Consider the following 15,840-nt stretch of genomic DNA (forward strand, 5'->3'; position numbering starts at 1 on the left):
AAGAGTTGATTCTGATAAAGTCTACACTCTTTGAAAAGCATCATTAACGAAATGTACCAAAAGATTTCTAAAACGTCCGAACCTGTTGGATTTTTCCTTTTTTTTCGGTACAACCAAATGGACTGCATCTTATAGGCCTCGATTAAGATCCAGCTCAATTTTATATTTCATCTGATGTTCAAGGGCTGGCTTCAAAACAGGAGCCTATCTTGCCAGCGGGTCAAAGTTGAATTTTACCAAATTTTAACCAAAATTGATCAAAATGACATTTATAAGCTGTTTACAAGCCATGCCAAGTCTGCCCACCGAGACTAGATAATATAAATTTAGAATTCAGAGGCAACGATTGTTACAGTGCTAATTTCTGAGAGACAGATTTACCTCCACAAAGTGCACGTGCACGCCTGCACATTGTTTGCATCACAACTCACTGAATCAATTCCCAAATTGACATCTAAACTAGAAACCCAACAATCTTGCATATTCTAAGCTATCATGGGTTATAAGAAATAAAATGAAAGAAAATTCATTCTAGCACTAGGCCATTAAAAACAACTTGGTGCTTTGACTTTTCTTGGTTTTCCTCCACCGTAAGAACAGCAGCACACGGTATGGTAGAGCGCGGTGAAGAACATGAGCTCACATACAATAGTGGAATACAGAAATACTTAATCGCGCCAAGTAGAGAAACTTATCAGTAGTGCCCATATGGCATACCAAAGGCCCTGAAACCTCATCCGTAATGGAACTTAATCAGGATTCCAAATAGATATATAATTCAAAAACTATAACTGACAGGCAAAGGAGAGACCTCTTTCCCAGGTTCAAATACCAGCGTGGCTTAGCTGCTGCTGTCAGGATGAGAAATGAGCCCATTTTCCTCTGCTTTTCTTTTACTCCTCACTGATACGAAACAAAGATCGTAACACATTATTCAGCCCAAATCGATGAGCGTGATCATGTTTTTGGTTGGTGTGCATCTTCTCCTTCAGTTGTTATTACGTCACTACAAATTCTTTAACATGACCAAAAGGCACAGGGGCAGCCGTAAATAAAAAGCCAACTAATGTAAACATGGAGTTTCATCCTGCTCATAAAACATAACTGTGGAAAAAAATAAAAACACATGAAATCCTCAGTCTAAAATAAAATGAATTTGCGCTGCCCCATTTTGAAGATGACAGAATCCATTGAAGTATTTGTGCTACTATGCCATTTGCGCTCGTCCATCATGTTCTGACCTCAATACCTTCTCGCAACAAGTGCTCTTTCACTGATAAAATGGGGACCTGCAACACCACATAAATCATTTCGACAATTTTCTTGCATCCATATAATGTAATCAATATGGTATTTTCAGGTATCTGAATTAAGACTTATCAAATGACTAAAATGCAGGCAACGAAAATTCCACATCGCATCGCTGCTACTAGTAGCTAGGGAAACCAGTGCTTGATCAACATGGCTGTGTGGATAACTACACCTTAATGGGGCATGGACTTTGCACATATTTTTGTGGCTAGCCACCTGTTAGGCCATGCATCCTGCCAGCACTTGATGTGAGACTTGCACCGAAAAAGCATTTCCATTATCATACATCCCCTTCATATGACTTAAAAAGATTTTTCTAGACTATAGAGTCCATTAGGATCTGCATGCTTACCAATGTGGTAACAACACTTCCAGATCATCCAGATGTACCTTCCTATCGTACAAGTCACAAATTAATTTGTGCTGCTTCCTGTTTCAATTTGGAAAGGGTCTGACAGACAAATCTGAAGTGTTAAGCTAGGCCACTTCTTTCTTACTATTTTTCTAAAATTTTCTCATCTACCTATTTATATTATCATGATAAGTTTGGTCCTCATCCTTTTTAAGATTTAGTTGAGAACCTATAAAGCCAGGAAAAAAAAAAAGTTCTTACCCTCTATACAGATCTAATAAGTCTGCCATCACGGGGAACAGCAGCAAAAAGTCAGAGTGGCAGCATTCAGTCATGCCACTAGGCATTAATTTAAGACCAAGATAAATAAAAGATATGGGATCTCAAGTAAAAATATTGATATGTCTAATGACAATATTCTCATAATGCATGTAAAAAGACAAAAATCTTCTAACATACTTGTTCATCCACTAACCAGTTCCACCAAGGTTTCTACAAAATGGCAGAGCAACAGGCAGATGTTTGTCAATGAAGCATGTCACTACTAGCACATATGAATCACCTTTCACAGATCAAAACAACAGAAATATAATGTCAATCAAATCCACAAATTAAAATGAGGAACAAGCACTTCCACATCCTAATATTGACAGAAGAAATGCAGAGCAAGATGTTATGGAATCTGAACGAGTGATTTCTGAACAGATAAGCTATTCCTTTCAATGCATGTAAATATAAAGAATTTACATATATTGTCATGCTTTTAAGCAAGATAAACACACTGGAGTAACAATTGTCTCATTGCTTTCTATGGTAAATTGTATTTCTATCATATGGTTTCTCATTAATTCCCATTTACTTTTAAATGCATTTAAAAGCAGGTAGACAGGATTGATTGTGTCATTATTATCTGCAACCAAACTAAACAAACGGGACCCAAGATCCTAAGCTTTTCTTAAATAACATGACACAAGTGATGGAGTATGTTGCTTGAACAATGCTCTAGTTTGATGACATAGGATGAGAAAAGTGATATACAAGAAGAATAAAATGAACAGAAATAAAGCCTGCAGAAATAGACCCAAAAGATACAAGTCATAACCAACGAAATGAAATGTACCCCAACTTTGTACTCCAGCTAGTATACCAATAGCATTATTCAGATATTTATAATTGGATATGAAATGGATTTCATGTGGATACCTCCTTGCGATGGAAAATACCAGCAGCAAGAGCAGCTGAAGCACTTGTTTTCTTAAAAACCTCAGAGAAATGTTCAACGGCACCAGCACCACTGCTTGCAATGACAGGAATTGTGACAGCCTCTGATATCAGCTTGATCAGGTCTATATCGAACCCTTGACCCTGACCTGTAAAGCAACAAAATATTCAAACCAGAGATTCATATTGTCCATCAGTAATATTCAAATGCAGCAACTCAACATAACTAGACTGACTCGAAATGCCAACTTAAATCAAGAATCATTGAAAAGTTCAAAAGAAAATCTGCATATGATTGAGTGTTTGCATTTCCAGGCAAAAATCACCACAATATATTTGTAGAGACCTAATTACTGAACCAAAGAGAACAACTGCAAGAAACATTTATATGCCAAAGCATTACCAGAAGGAGAAATTCCTGCAAGCTCGAATTATTTAAACTCACTAGACACAGGAGCTGTGAAATAGACTGAAATCAACATACCATCACAATCAATGCAATTTAGCAGTATTTCCCCAGCTCCAAGTTCTTCAACAGCTTTTGCAAGCTCATAAGCTCCAATAGGTCGACCCTCACGTCCACCATTGACCTGCTCAGCGAAACAAATGCAACAAAGGTCACATTGATGCATCTATGTTCCGTACATCGAGATGAACCAACTCCAATCGAGGTGCCTCAAGATCAAACGTAAGTACGCTGGCTCATGGAACTAATGTTGGTTGGGCTTATTGCTCAAGACAGGCCACAGTTTCCAGCCCTCTAGGTTCTATCATAAACTGAGAGAGAGGAAGCAAAAAAAGAAAGAAGAAAAGAAAAGAAAAGAATAGATAAACATAACCACACTAGATGAGATGCATTTGTAGGTGGTAATGTTTCCTGATATCTAGATCAAAAAGGAAGGCATGCATGGAACAACTAATATCATTTACATTTCTACGTCTTCATTCATCTGCAAGAAACTAGAGTCATATCTGATAACAAACATAAGACAACAGCTATAAGTCAGCTTGAAAGCTAAATGCAGAAATGAGTAGTCTAGCTACGTGTCCAAATAAAACAATGAGGATTAACATGGGAAAGGGCTTACTGTGCACTGGTACCATGCATATTCTTCTCCCAATGGACCTGATATCAGAGCAAAAGAGTAAGGCAACAGCAGAACATCAAATAGAACTAAGATGAAAATGGAGAGAATAGTACCTGGAGTTGTCACTTTTACAGTCTTAAATTCGGCATCATCAGGGCTCCTGACATACATTCTGCGAGGATCAATACTTACAACTACTGCCTGACAAGCAGAAAGATAGCAGCTAAGAGAATGTTAGATTTTAGTTCAAACTTGTTATTATGTAAGTTATACAAATGCATCTCAAAAGTCAAAGCTAACATATGAAACCAAATCAGAATTCCTCACTAGAAAATGAAGCAATCTCCACCAGCCAGTTTCCATCAACAGAAGAAATATTTAAAAAAGAAATACATGCATACAAAATTGCATTATATTTATGAATCTGCAGAATAAGCTACCAACTGTATGTATCTCAACAGAACAATATACAACCTGACTTTGTAGTAAAATAACTAAAGATGCTGTGATGGTTGAGCAATTCAAGCATTCAAGAGTGACAGCCATTGGTTGAATGAAGGGTAGTGACATATAAGAACTTTATAGAGAAAGAAGTATGTATATCTAGAAATACACAATTAAGCAAGAAAATGGAGCCGTATGGCACATGAACAGTGGATTAAAGCCACTGAGTCAGCAAGACCATAAGCTAGGAATAGAATAGATATTGATAATCATAAATTTTCCTATCTATGCACGTATTTATTATCATAAAGTCTCCATTATCTGTAACTTCTGATTTTTTTTTTTTAATGCAGATAGCAATAAATTAATTTCTTCACAAAAGAATACTAGAATAGTTTCTTCACACCTCTAAATTTCTAGCCTTAGGGAAAGAAGAGAGAACAATGACATTTCTATCAGATTTTAGACAATAAACACATTTATTTAAGCCAGCAAAAAGAATAAATATACCTTCCAAGGTACTTAGTAGAGTGGCTCTATCAGAACCATTATATATTGATATTATTTTATTTTTTGATTGGTTCTATATCTTGCCTTAACCAATTTAAACATGCTGCATTTCATGCAATATTCATCAGTTTCGATGTCGAAAGCATCCACTTTGCATTCAAAAATCATAAAAAGGACAGATATGTTACAAATCAAGGCTTATATATTGGTGGGGATTGTATCTAATACTGTGGACAGTAATCACCATTAACGCCAAGTAGCAGTCTTTATCTACATGATATAATAACTAATGACCTTGGCTTGTTTTGTAATTCTTTTTGACAGTAACAAAATAAGCTACCAGCAACATATATGGATCAACATGCTTGTCAATGAAGAGATGTGCACAAAAGATGGGCATAGGAGGATTTCAACGTGGGTGTTTGGTTATAAAAATGGTGCTGACGATTTACCTTGACCAAAAATAAAGTAATGAAAAACCTACTGGGGTGGAAAAAACTGATGCTCAAAGATAGTCAGAAATAAATCCCAGAAACAAGACAGGATCAAATATGTGCGAGGATCAAACAGAAAAGTAAGTTCAGGCAAAACCTAATGGGAAATTTTGATAAAATATTTGCAAAAGCTAGAAAAAGGTTCAAAAAATAATTTTTTTATCCTATGTCACATGGAAAAAATAAAATTTCTTCAAAAAACTTAACTGGAAAGATTAGAACAATATCTGTGGTCCCTTTACCAAGTATACATAAAATAGCAGGTAAGGTTATGAAATTGTAAGATAACCTCACTAATGAAGCAAGACATGTACCGACCTGATTACCATAGACACGTGAAATTTGCTCTAAGCTGCTCTTTCCAGTCTTCACCTAAAAACAATATTAGGAAAAAAAATTAGACAAAGAAATTATAACTTCACATGATGCAATGAAGGGAAATCAATACATACTCCGGTTCTTATATATTCTTCTGCAGCAAAAACTGCATCACTTCCAATTGAAATCTTATCTGCACCAGACCTGAAGTATTCTGATGCCACTTCCAAGCTTGAATAGTGCCTGAAGAAGAATAAGGATAAAAAGAAATCAGACCCTGAAAATACATATAAATAACAAACAGAACCGTTTGTTGTTGTAATAACACGACTTTCATATAGTCATAGAAGATGCTCTAGACTACAATCATTTTCAGCAAGTTACTGGACATGATAAAAGTTCCTTACCCCGATGATGGATCTTTGAGAAAAAATGTACTCTGATATGATGTCTATTTAGATAGAATCATGCAATGCAATACTAGGAGTTGAGATGTTACTAAGGATCTAAAACTTTAGCATATCTAATCAAAATGAAAATGTTTTCATGCTTGAAGTTAGGAAACAATATGCATGGCTTATTCATGTGAAGGATTGTTCACGGAGACTCTTTTGTCACACCAGGTTTTAAGTGTTGGCCTGCGCCAGCTAATGTTTGCAATCTCAGTACCTGACTCCATATTGCTGTTCAACCTGCCTGTATGATACGTTCATTGGTACAATACTCAATATGGGGTGGTACTGAGTCTCAATATCCTACCAGGATGTTCAGTACATCCTGCACCACATGGTATGATCCAGGTTTGCAAACCTTGGTGCCAGCAAACCCATGTCATGCTAGGCTAGTACCAAGCATGACACTACTTGCTATCAGTGCATGACACAGGTGTTTTGACACATCATGCATGTGCCTTGAGGCCCTTGACATGGCATAGCACATGCCCCACTGGCCTTCATGTTTCATGCTAAGACATTTGAGCCTTGGATGCACTTGACTAATTATTGAAAGATTAAAAGCATTTCAAAAAGCTAAATATCAGCATACTCAAATACTAAGATTTGAAATGAAATTGATGAGAGATCTGTAATTAACAAATGAAGATAGATAGAGTCCCATAACGACATCATTTCTCTAGGTTTAATACTGATAAGATCCAGCTCCAAAGATATTGCAAAAGGAAACAAATTATAGTATTTTCAAAGACAATATGACTTCAATCATATGGGCCATGCTCCCAATCACCCATGTTATGGCATTTAACATAAACCACAGCATTGTAAAGACAGCACCACAGCGGCATTTAATCAGCCCATGGCATTCTTCCACTTGTGTGTGTGTGTGAGAGAGAGAGAGAGAGAGAGACCATGGCATTGTATAAAAGCAGCTGTGATTCTTTCAATGGCTCAATATGCTCAACGAGAATGAGGGAGGATGAACAAGAGTGCTAGGACAGTAGCAACCTCAATACTTGACTTTAGCAATGATTACCCAAAATGCTTGATAACTTCAAAAGGAGGAATATTCAGGCTGAAGCTTAAAAGGATTTTTGAGTAAAAGAAAGGTGCAATATTTGCCTCCATCTTCAATAAAACAAATTTGAGTAAATATGACACCAACCATGTTAGAATTACCCCAATCAGAATACATGAGCTATAAGCACTAACCTTCCATTTCCATCTGTGAAGTCTCTTATACCACCACCAACTGTTAGTGGTACAAAAACATTTTCAGATGTGCAGCGCAGTACCTATAAGATACTATGTACAAGGTCACTAAGTTGAAACTAAGTAAGAAATTTAGAATGAGTTGAACTTCAAGGCATTAATCCAAAACAAAAGATTTCTCAGGATGTAACTGGATTAGAAATAATTGCATTAACTGTGGACAATTTCCATGTCAAACCTGTAACATTGGCAAATCTCCCAGAGGAAAGTCACGGAAGCCTGTTATATTTAAAAAACTAACCTGAAATGACAATTAATTGCTCTAGGTTCTTCATATAATCTTGACTCAAATATAAACATAAAACATTACACTCTTGAGTAGAAATGTGGCATACCTCATCAGCACCATCCTTATAATACTGACCTGCAAGCTCCACTGGCTTGCCAAGGTTTCTCACCTGTTGGCAAAATGCAGTAGCCAAGTTTGAAATACAGCAATGCAGATATAGATTCCAAAACTGCATTAAGGAAAGAAAAGGAAGAATAATGTTCTTACTAATGCATGTGATGATAATAATACAGGTCATATTGGGTTTGTTTTAACAAATTCAATCACGATCCAACAGTCTTACTCCAATTACTGGCATCCGCTTCCAAATTCATGATTTGTCTTCCATTTCCATATCAGATCAGGTTAGCCTTACCAAATTCAATCATGGACCAGTTCTCTTATTCCAACCACCCGCATTGGCTCCAAATTCATGATTTACCTTCCATTTCTATCAAAATTCATCATCTTCATCCTCCATCACCGGCTCCACACAAAGAACACACATCTAACCCTGCTCCGCACAAAGAACAAATATCTGACCTAAGCAGAACTCTGGACAAGGACAGCGTCCAGCTTTTACTGTGCATGACCAAGCTATCTCATCGGTTCTCCGTCACTCTCTTCTACTCCTACACTTGTCTACTGTTGCATTTCTAGCTAGAATTTCCACTTCAACCACAAAAATTCAATGCTCTGAAAAAGTTATCTTACACATATTTACCATTCTTTAATGCTTTTTATCTTATTTATGTGACAAGAGCAGTATCATTACTTCATATTTAACATTGCATGACCATATTAAACAAACATAGTATAATACCATCAGTTCTTCATCACCATTTCCTACTTCTACTTTTCCTCTATGTCTCACTTTCTAGCTCAGTACCTCCCATTTTAACCGAAAAAGTGTTAATGTCTGAAAAAGTAACCACACACACGTTTAGCTTTCTTCAAAGGCCAACTATCATAGGGGCATTATCATTGCTTCAGATCTGATGACTCGATAAAATGATGAATAACAAGCAGCAATATAAGTTGCACATGGGCTCAATACAGACACAGATCAGTCCAAGTTTCTAGTGAATTTCAAAATGGCAAATCATTGACTGATAGTACAAGAAAGATAGCAATCTCCACTTTTTTGGAAGCAATAAACAAATCTCAGAAGTCAGAACCATTCTTCATGCTGGGCATGGACCCTTGAATAAATGAGGCAAGTTGCAAGGACCAAAACAAGTGGATGGCTCAGCAGAAAGTACCATTCAAATGTTAAATGGGAATTTCATTTTACAATCTTTCGCATGATTTATTCTGGGATATTTTATATTTATTATCTTATTATATTTGAAAAGGATATAAGAGAATAGGTGTCTCCAGAATAATGTTTCTGACAGTTGATGTTTCCTGACATTTTTTTCTGGTGTCCATCTATTAGCCTTCCTTAGCCAAGGAACATGAAGTCATGTGTATCTCACATGAGGCACATGGATAAATGCTCATATGCATTTCACACTGTTATAACATGATGAAGAAAGACAGATAAAGCATAAAATAAAATGTCTAAGCCAGCAGAATAGACACCTAATAGTATGGTTCAACATTTTCTATATAAAATAGGAAATAAAGAAATATCTCCAGGTAAGAGAACCACCAGATGACATGCTAATAAATAATAATATTGAAGGTGACAAAACAAGGATGATCAATCACCAAAAACCAAGTACAGATAAATAGGAAAACAAAGCATCCACAAAGCTATGCCACTTAAGATTGCTGCATCAAAGTTGGAGGAAAAGAACCTTTTCATGAAAGAAATTGCTAAAATTATTCTTGGGGGAATTTGAGAGAGAGGATAGGACATAGAAGAAAAGGAAATCTACAGTAGAAGCTCAGTAAGAAGGTGACCATGTACCGCTTACTGATGCTTTTGTGATCAGACTATTAAGTGCAAAACAGGTAAGACAAGATCAAGTAACCGTTCACATACCTCATCTCTGTCTCTATGTTCTCTTACATCATACTGGTCCCCTTTGGTTACTACAAGATCCCCTTTATCATTCGTCCTCACATCGAGGCATGCGATAACCTAGAAAACCATGTGTCATTAAGCAAAGAAGGAAACATTAACCGGGAAGAAGACAGACATTCTGATGCAGGAAATAGGCAAAGACACATTTGCTGAATCAAATAAGTTCTCTTCAATATAGAAACTCTTACTCTCTTTGCAAGTTTTGATGCTTTTCCACAAGCCAATTTCTGTACGACATAAAATCAAGCAATTGTTACTGTCTAAATGAGACTAAAAACCATAAAGTTGATATCACATAGAAACATCAATAACCTACTTTTGTCTTTGACGATGATGTATTGAGAAACCTTCTCAATATGGAAAGCCCAATATCTGGAAATTCAACAGAATACTGCAATTAGAATTCTTCTAAGGGGTAAAAATTATTACAATGACTAGCTATAAAGTGACATGACATCAATAAAGGAAGGATTGCTGTTCCTGAACAAGAAGAAAAAAGCTTAAAGGAATTTCCCAGAGAACAAACAAAGAAGAAAGAAGAAAACATACTCTAATGGGTCACCTATGAAATATAGAGTTGCACAGAAAACATGTCTAATGTGTCACCACTTTCACTGCAGATAAATATAGGCTCTATTTGTTTTTTAACCAACTGCATTTAGTAGTGCACATTTGCAAACTATGCAAAACAAAGTGACTGAAGGTCCACAAGAACAAATAAAAGTTGTATCATGCTGATAAAGAGTGGCCCAGCAATTCAAAACCTGCTTTAACATATAAATGATAAACGCAATTAAACATCACCCTTAACAATTACATGCTCAAGAGGTCAACAATAAATTAGTTATTTCTCTGTCTCGACCAAACTATCAACCCACCTCTCCAGCTATCTGTTTTAGAACGTAAATTGTGTGACCAGTGTATATGAAAGTTTAAGGAATGAGAATCATATAAATAGACATAACCACACAATAATCCTATAAACCCAAAAGAAATAACAGTGCAGTGTAGCATTTTCAATTCTAAGGCATGCTTGCAAACCAAGAAAAATGAACACAGCGACCATACAAGCATATGTATAATATAGCAAATTCCAGTTCCCTCCAATCAAAAATAAGGAAAGATAGCTGGTTAACTCAGTTATAAAATCTATCAAAAGATTACAAGTTACAGCAAACAGTTACCTCCACTCTTTTCTGGGTGAAACTGGACTGCATGAATATTCCCCCTTGTTATAGATGAAATGAAGCTTTCACCATAGTTGCATGTTGATGAGACCCAATCTTTATTGGCATCTGACTAAGCAAACATACCCAAAAAAAAAAAAAGGATTTTGGTCCAAACATAACAAAAGAAGGATTAAGAGTAAGCCATTAAATTCATGGAAGAAGCATACAGAGAGCACACGATATGAGTGAACAAAATAGACATGTTGGCCTTCAATGTCATCCAAAATTCCAGAGTCTTTAGTAATTTGCACAGCATTCCAGCCAATATGAGGTACTCTGAGACCACTTGAAGAGTCAAAACGTCCAACCACACCAGGTACCAAGCCAAGACCTTTAACTGTGATGCATGTACCATAACCATCAACCCAGGTTTGGAGTGAAAAAGGAATTGAGAATACATTCTAGATTCCTAGTTATATATCTAGCAGACCCGAAGTTATAAGCAAATATGGGAAATAGGAATGTTGGAAGATGGGTGTTCATGCCACAAGAAAACTTTGTCGACAGCATTATCTGACAAATTAGCTAAAAAGCAGCATGACTGTTCCATTACAAAAACTATGAGAAGCTATGACTAAAATAAGGCTATGCCTCTAAAATGGTAATTTTTTGTCAAATTTCCCCAAAAAAGAGATGAAGCCTCATAAGCCATAGTAATCACCTTTTTGGTTAAAAATGTGTTCAGTAAAATATACAAAGGAGGCATGTACCAGAATTTGCCGAAGTACCATTACACAGTTATAAATTTGCATCCTAAATTTGGAGTAAAAAATGGCCAAGGAGCTTGGCCTCCTCTAGATATAAAGCATGCTACCTAGCAATATGACAAGTGTCCTAGTCCAGATGATCATCAATTTATGCAAGCCTAATTAAGTTACAAGAATGCATGGGTGCTGCAAGACTTATAAAACTTAGCTAGAAGTAAGAACCATTTGAGCAATGTGCAGCCAAGATATTTCGCAAGCCATTTCATGACCAAGAAAGGCCTGCGAATCTCTATGAAGACTAAAAGACGCTCTGAACATTGAAATACTAACAAATGACATGACTAGCATACTACCCCCAAATGTACAACCCACTCTTGACCATTTTGATGCAGCCTTATGGAAGATCAAAGGCTGTATGTAGATAACGAATTCCATACAGATCTGATTAGATCTGAATCAATGTGCAAGAGAGAAGAACATAGTAGATCAAGAGAAAGAATCAGAAGAAGATTAGAAAAAACAAGGGGAAGACAGAGAGGAGAAGGGAAATGGCGTTGCAGCCTACTGTCACTCTTATAAAATCTGCATTACATAGACTCAAGATTCCTATTTATAACAATGGAAAATCCCACATGCAACCGTGAATCCCCAAATTACACCCAAAATCACCATATTACTGTTCATGGGCACTGTAGCATGAATAGTGCCACGAACCGTACTGCTGCAATACCTTGACTTATTTAGCTGTGCATTAAGGCTTAAGATCTTTGAATCTCAGCTATAGACTAAGACAAACGCACTAAAGGCTAAAAATAAACAGAAGTTGCAGCAAAAATGAAAAAGCAGATAGATCTGCACTTGATTTTGATGTCTCCTGATGTTGATATTATGATATTATGATTTACGTGTCTTATAAAAAAACTTAAGAAACCCCTTCAAACCAACTTTCATAATTCCAAAATCAAGATGATGAATTAGAGATTCTATAGCAAAAGTTGTAGAGGTAGTTATTTGTTGAGTTACTTCATCATGAAATCAGGTAGGTGCAATTAATATTGTCTCCTTTATGAATCCATGAAAAAAAAAAAGATGGTAAATTCACATATTTCTATTAAATTCTACTGTTACAGTTTATGAGCCAATAAAAAAATTGTAGTGTGATCATGTTGGCCCTATGAGGTAATTGTAGTTTCATTTTAATGGTATTTTATCCATACTCTAAGATACTGTTTACCATAGACAAGCATTTTTTAAGAGCACTACTAACAAAAGAAGCAATATATAAAACAAAAAAGATTTTGAGAATAACCTGGACCATTCTCCTCGCTAGACTCAAAAAGCAATTGAAGCCCAAGACAAATACCTAAAAAGGGGCGGTCCTTCTCTATGTACATACAGAGTGCTTCAGCCATCCTACAGCAATAAAGAAACGTTGTTAATCTATGTATAAACATAATAAGATATCTGATATCAGTGCAGACAACATAAGATAAGTCTTTAAAGCCATGGCATATTGTAACATCACATATTGACTATTAAGTAAAATTATCCACACTAGCATCCTGACCACATCTGGTGTTGTACATTAAATATAATGTGCACTACCTCGGCAACTAGAACAATTTAAGGACAGAATGTAAAGTGATAAGCTAAATCACAGATTGGTCAGATGTACTAACTAAATAAGTTTCTACTTGAACAAATTTGATCACTCATGAATGAATGACCATGTGGAGGAGCCAATACATTCACATTTCTCAACATTCATAAAATGATGGACTCAATGCAGCTTAAACAAATAAACCAAGAAAATAATCATTAAAGTTCTTAGTATTGGTGAGCCGCTGGAAAATTATTTAGAAAATTGAATAATGGTAAATCAGATAATTCTCTCACAACTGGGACAATATCTCCAAAGCATTACTAATATTAAGCCATTATATAGACAAAAATATTAACTAATTCAGCATTATATCCTTCTTTATTATTTTCTGAACGAAAAAAGTTTTTCTAGAAAAATGTATTTCAGAGCTTTCATTATATACATACCTTGTGCATCTTTTCCCATTCTTTCTGTAATAATGAGTTGAACAAGACTGATTACGACAATAAGTAATTAAATTTTTTTAGAGCAACAGTTAATTTGCTAAGGCAAGAAAATTGTTCTTTCATTGACTAACTGAAAGTATTCATTCCATGACAGTTCAAGCAACAAGAGAACAAAAATATGAAACCAATGAGCGATAAAATTATTAAGAGTTGGTTTCACATAAATATAATAATAACTTTTCCAATATATAACTTATATGTATCAGATCTTGGGTAAAGAATGTAGAATTCAATAGAAAGCACTTTATATAGCACTTACCCATTGTGATTTAACACTTCCATTGCTGCAGCAAAGGCACCAACCCCAGGAAAAACAAGGCGGTTTGCACTAAGAATGTCTTTTGGTTTTTGAACCTAGAAAATGTAGCAATTTGCAATACTTAGTGATGCATCATTTCATTCCTAACACATTTTCAGACGTTGCCAAGAGACTGGCATTTTCAAAGCATAAACATGAGGTGTTACCAATGTTCATCTATCTAGATCTTTTGTATTGCAAGTTTTCATCTACAAAGATTATTAACTTAGAACTTAAAAGAAGAAAAAGGAGAAAGCGAAAAGAGGGCAGCACAACAAAAAGGAAAAAGTTATCAGCAATAGCCCGTACGGATACAGTATGTTGAAATGTATCCAGACATGCGGGCTCTCCACAACCATATAAATTATTGAATCATTGGGCAACTAGGAGCCAATAGCAACACATAAGGCATATCCTATTCCATTTTCTCAGGTAAAATCATCTCTATCAGCAAATGTGCCAAAACAATAATAATAATAATACTAAAACTGCATGCAACCAATCATACCACCTTAACAACTCAAAATGGATACCAAGATGGTGACACAAGTAAGAGTCTATCAACCAGTTGAAAAGGTTACAAAATATGTCAAAAGCATAGCCCAGGCTCTCTAAATTACATAAGCCCAAGAAATGTTGGCAAACAGATGATGTAATGCCTCATCATCATTTTATAAATGATAAACCATTAGGTAACCTTAACAATATATTCTAATGCAGCTCTAGGACTGAATTTTTATCAATAGCAGCATACCAGACATCTGCTTGGACATCAGGAGTGCCCTTCATAATGCAAATTCACTCATATAAAATCAAATAAAGGCAATGTTAGAATCCCTAAAATCTCTCAACTTACTTACCCGGAATAGTGCTAATTCGAGTTTGATCTATTTGTTAATTGTTTGTTATTTTGTTTCCTTATTTGTTGGGATTTGATCCTACAATATGGTCATCCCTTATTCTTTGGGATTGGGATTTGATCCTCTAAATATGGTCATCCCTTATTCTTTGGGATTTGATCCTCTAGATATGGTCATCCCCTATGTATTTATACAGCTATTATTCCATTGTAGATGATAAAAAAATACAATTATCTTTTTCCTCATAGTATCAGAGCAAGGTTCCTTGGACACCTGATTTTTTTAAAGGCCTTCATTACCTTCGATCCTATTTCTCTCCGCCTTTGTTCCCGTTATTGGCTATTGCTCGTCCCATTCTCCTCTATCGCTGAACCATGTCAGAAGCCACAACTCCAGCCTCTGAAACTGCGACCAGTAATTCTACTGGACCGGTTTTCGATAATCCCACTACTCTTAAGTGGGGAACTCCAAAGCATGACTCCCTCCTACCGGCTGGATGGAAGAAACTACCTCCAGTGGTCGCAGATCGTCAAGACATTTCTCAAGGGGCATGGCAAAATTCGTCACTTGACTGAAACAGGACCAAGTTCTATCGATCCCAAGTTTCCAGCATGGGACGAGGACTCCATGATTATGTCATGGCTTTGGAATTCCATGCAATCGGATATCGGCAAGAATCTGATGTCTTTTTGCCTATTGCTCGAGATATTTGGGACACCACTCGCCAAAGATACTCCAAAATGCAAGATGCTACTGTTATCTATGAAATCAAAATCAAAATCTCGACACCAAGCAAGGTAATCTCTCTGTTACAGAATATTACAATCTCATGAATAGATTTTGGCTTGAGTTGGATCACTACCAAGATATTAAGA

The 15,840-nt window shown here is 36.0% G+C and overlaps 1 protein-coding gene across 3 annotated transcripts in view; it reads right to left on the reverse strand.

Moving 5' to 3' along the window:
- Positions 1 to 860: 860 nt before the first annotated feature.
- LOC105060331 (imidazole glycerol phosphate synthase hisHF, chloroplastic) overlaps positions 861 to 15,840 on the reverse strand; it is a 28,769-nt gene continuing 13,789 nt past the window's right edge. Inside the window, exons 4-20 of one of the 3 annotated variants that reach the window (XM_010943994.4) lie at positions 14,067 to 14,161; positions 13,008 to 13,111; positions 11,159 to 11,328; positions 10,947 to 11,061; positions 10,079 to 10,134; positions 9,951 to 9,989; positions 9,721 to 9,819; positions 7,798 to 7,860; positions 7,641 to 7,703; positions 7,403 to 7,485; positions 5,873 to 5,981; positions 5,739 to 5,792; positions 4,086 to 4,173; positions 3,973 to 4,010; positions 3,369 to 3,474; positions 2,867 to 3,033; positions 861 to 1,289 (exon numbers count right to left, since the gene is read on the reverse strand). In XM_010943994.4, coding sequence (XP_010942296.1) covers positions 1,230 to 1,289; positions 2,867 to 3,033; positions 3,369 to 3,474; positions 3,973 to 4,010; positions 4,086 to 4,173; positions 5,739 to 5,792; positions 5,873 to 5,981; positions 7,403 to 7,485; positions 7,641 to 7,703; positions 7,798 to 7,860; positions 9,721 to 9,819; positions 9,951 to 9,989; positions 10,079 to 10,134; positions 10,947 to 11,061; positions 11,159 to 11,328; positions 13,008 to 13,111; positions 14,067 to 14,161 — 1,509 coding nt within the window. In that variant the 3' untranslated portion in view covers positions 861 to 1,229. The remainder of the gene's footprint in view (positions 1,290 to 2,866; positions 3,034 to 3,368; positions 3,475 to 3,972; positions 4,011 to 4,085; positions 4,174 to 5,738; positions 5,793 to 5,872; positions 5,982 to 7,402; positions 7,486 to 7,640; positions 7,704 to 7,797; positions 7,861 to 9,720; positions 9,820 to 9,950; positions 9,990 to 10,078; positions 10,135 to 10,946; positions 11,062 to 11,158; positions 11,329 to 13,007; positions 13,112 to 14,066; positions 14,162 to 15,840) is intronic. The other 2 variants (XM_073242473.1, XM_073242468.1) reach the window with 2 other exon arrangements.

This window comes from Elaeis guineensis, chromosome 1, assembly GCF_000442705.2.
Source record: "Elaeis guineensis isolate ETL-2024a chromosome 1, EG11, whole genome shotgun sequence".
NCBI classification, from domain to species: Eukaryota; Viridiplantae; Streptophyta; class Magnoliopsida; order Arecales; family Arecaceae; genus Elaeis; species Elaeis guineensis.